The sequence below is a fragment of the Coturnix japonica genome, chromosome 27 (assembly GCF_001577835.2).
Source record: "Coturnix japonica isolate 7356 chromosome 27, Coturnix japonica 2.1, whole genome shotgun sequence".
Taxonomy (NCBI): domain Eukaryota; kingdom Metazoa; phylum Chordata; class Aves; order Galliformes; family Phasianidae; genus Coturnix; species Coturnix japonica.
In genome coordinates, this window is record NC_029542.1 from 2,462,078 (window position 1) to 2,463,957 (window position 1,880).

General features: G+C 63.1%; 1 protein-coding gene across 1 annotated transcript in view; it reads left to right on the top strand.

Moving 5' to 3' along the window:
- ATXN7L3 (ataxin 7 like 3) overlaps positions 1-1,874 on the top strand; it is a 4,020-nt gene extending 2,146 nt beyond the window's left edge. The window contains exons 5-10 of the mRNA XM_032449352.1: positions 2-55; positions 162-230; positions 477-520; positions 637-708; positions 800-933; positions 1,052-1,874. Coding sequence (XP_032305243.1) covers positions 2-55; positions 162-230; positions 477-520; positions 637-708; positions 800-933; positions 1,052-1,200 — 522 coding nt within the window. The 3' untranslated portion in view covers positions 1,201-1,874. The remainder of the gene's footprint in view (position 1; positions 56-161; positions 231-476; positions 521-636; positions 709-799; positions 934-1,051) is intronic.
- The last annotated feature ends 6 nt before the right edge of the window (positions 1,875-1,880 follow it).

A 1,880-nucleotide genomic window follows, 5' to 3' on the forward strand; every position in this document is an offset into this window, starting at 1 on the left:
TTCACCCCCCTTTCTTTTTTCAGGTGAACTCAGTGGGAACCCAGACCCCTTCAAGGTGAGGGAACCCCGTCCCCTCCTGTCCATCCCCCCCCCACATCCCAGGTCATGGCTCATGTCACTGAGTGTGGGGGGGTCTGACATCACTCCCTGTCTCCCCTCAGTACAGCAACTCAGCAGGAATCAGCTACGAGACGCTGGGCCCGGAGGAGCTGAGGACGCTGCTCACCACGGTGAGGGGGGGGGGCACAGGGTGGCATATGGGGGGGGCACAGGGGGTCCTGGGGGGGGGAAGGTGCCCTTTGGGAGCAGGGGGGGGTATGAGTGAGCTCAGAACAGCACCAGACTGGGGACATGCCCAGGGGATGCTGTGGTGTGTGGGGCACATTGGGGGTGGGAGTTTGAGGTGGGGGGGGGTCACACACACATAGTGCAGCTCCGTGTCCCCATGATCCCTCACCCAGCTCCTCTCTCTGCAGCAATGCGGGGTCATCTCTGAACACACCAAGAAGATGTGCACCAGGTGAGTGATCAGTGAGGGGGCTCTGGGGGCTGCCTGCAGGCTGATGGAGCTGTGTGTGTGTTTGGGGGGGGGGGGATGCAGCTGAGCACCTCACTCAGCCCCACACCCCCCCCCAGATCCCTGCGGTGTCCCCAGCACACGGATGAGCAGCGGAGGTCGGTCCGGATTTACCTCCTTGGTCCTTCAGCGTAAGTGAGGATCCTGGGGGGGGGGATTGGAGCCTGGTTTTGGGGGGGGTGCTTTTAACCCCCAGCCCTGGCACACGGTGCTGCTGTGCAGGTCCCTGCCTGAGGCTGAGAGCAGCGTGGAGAACGACGGCTTTGACGTGGCAGAGAGTCAGGCCATCATGAGCCGCCTGCAGTGGGATGGAGCCTCCGACATCTCCCCCTCGGATTCAGCTTCTTCCAAAGCCAGTGAGTGCTGAGGGCGAGGGGGCAAAATGGGGTGGGGGGGGCACAGCACCGAGCCCCAAAGCCCCCCCCCCATCTAACACCAGCAGTGCCCAACTCCCCCCCCACCCACCTCCTGCAGGTACCAACAACTCCGAGTCCCGTAAGACCAAGAAGAAGAAGCCCCACCTGGGGTTGGTGAGTGGAGCCCCGGGGTTGGGATCCAGCAAGAAGAAGAAGCCCAAACCCCCCGCCCCACACACCCCCAGCATCTACGATGACATCAACTGAGCACCACGGGGAGGACGGATGGACAGACAGACAGAGACAGACGGACGTGGGGTACCTGGGGGGCTGCAGGATGCAGGACTCAGCCATTGCTGGGGGTTGGGGCTGCAGTTGGGAGCCCCTGTTTGTGCCCACCCCCCCCCGACCCCCTCCACTCCCATCCCCCCCATCCCGGTGCCTCTATTTATTCTGTGACGTTGTTTTTGTACTGGGAGGGATCCCATAAGTGCCCCCACCCCCCCTTGCATCACTCCCCCCCCCCCCAGTCCTGCTACAGTCCCCCTTGCGTTCCCCCCCTCCAGAGCACCCCGTGTCAGTGGGGTGGGGGGCCATGGGCCCATGGGGGGGGGCACAGAATTCTTTCTGTTGCTCCAGGCTGGTGCTATGGAGTCAGGCTCAGGATGGGGCATATGGTTGGAGGGGGGGGGATGTTCTCTATGGGACCCCTCCTCCTCTTGAAGCCTGTGGTTGGGGTATGGGGGGGTTGTGGGGCTGTACATGCTGCGTGTGTGGGGCAACTGCAGCTTTACCCCCCCCATACACCCAGCTGATCTCGTTTGGGTGAAGGGGGGGGAACCCCGACCTCCTAATGCTCTGTCGGGGGGGGGGTTGAACAGAGTGGGGTCTCTATGGTTGGGGGTCTTGGTCTTTGTTGCCCCCCCTCCCTTAAGGCTGGGGGCAGA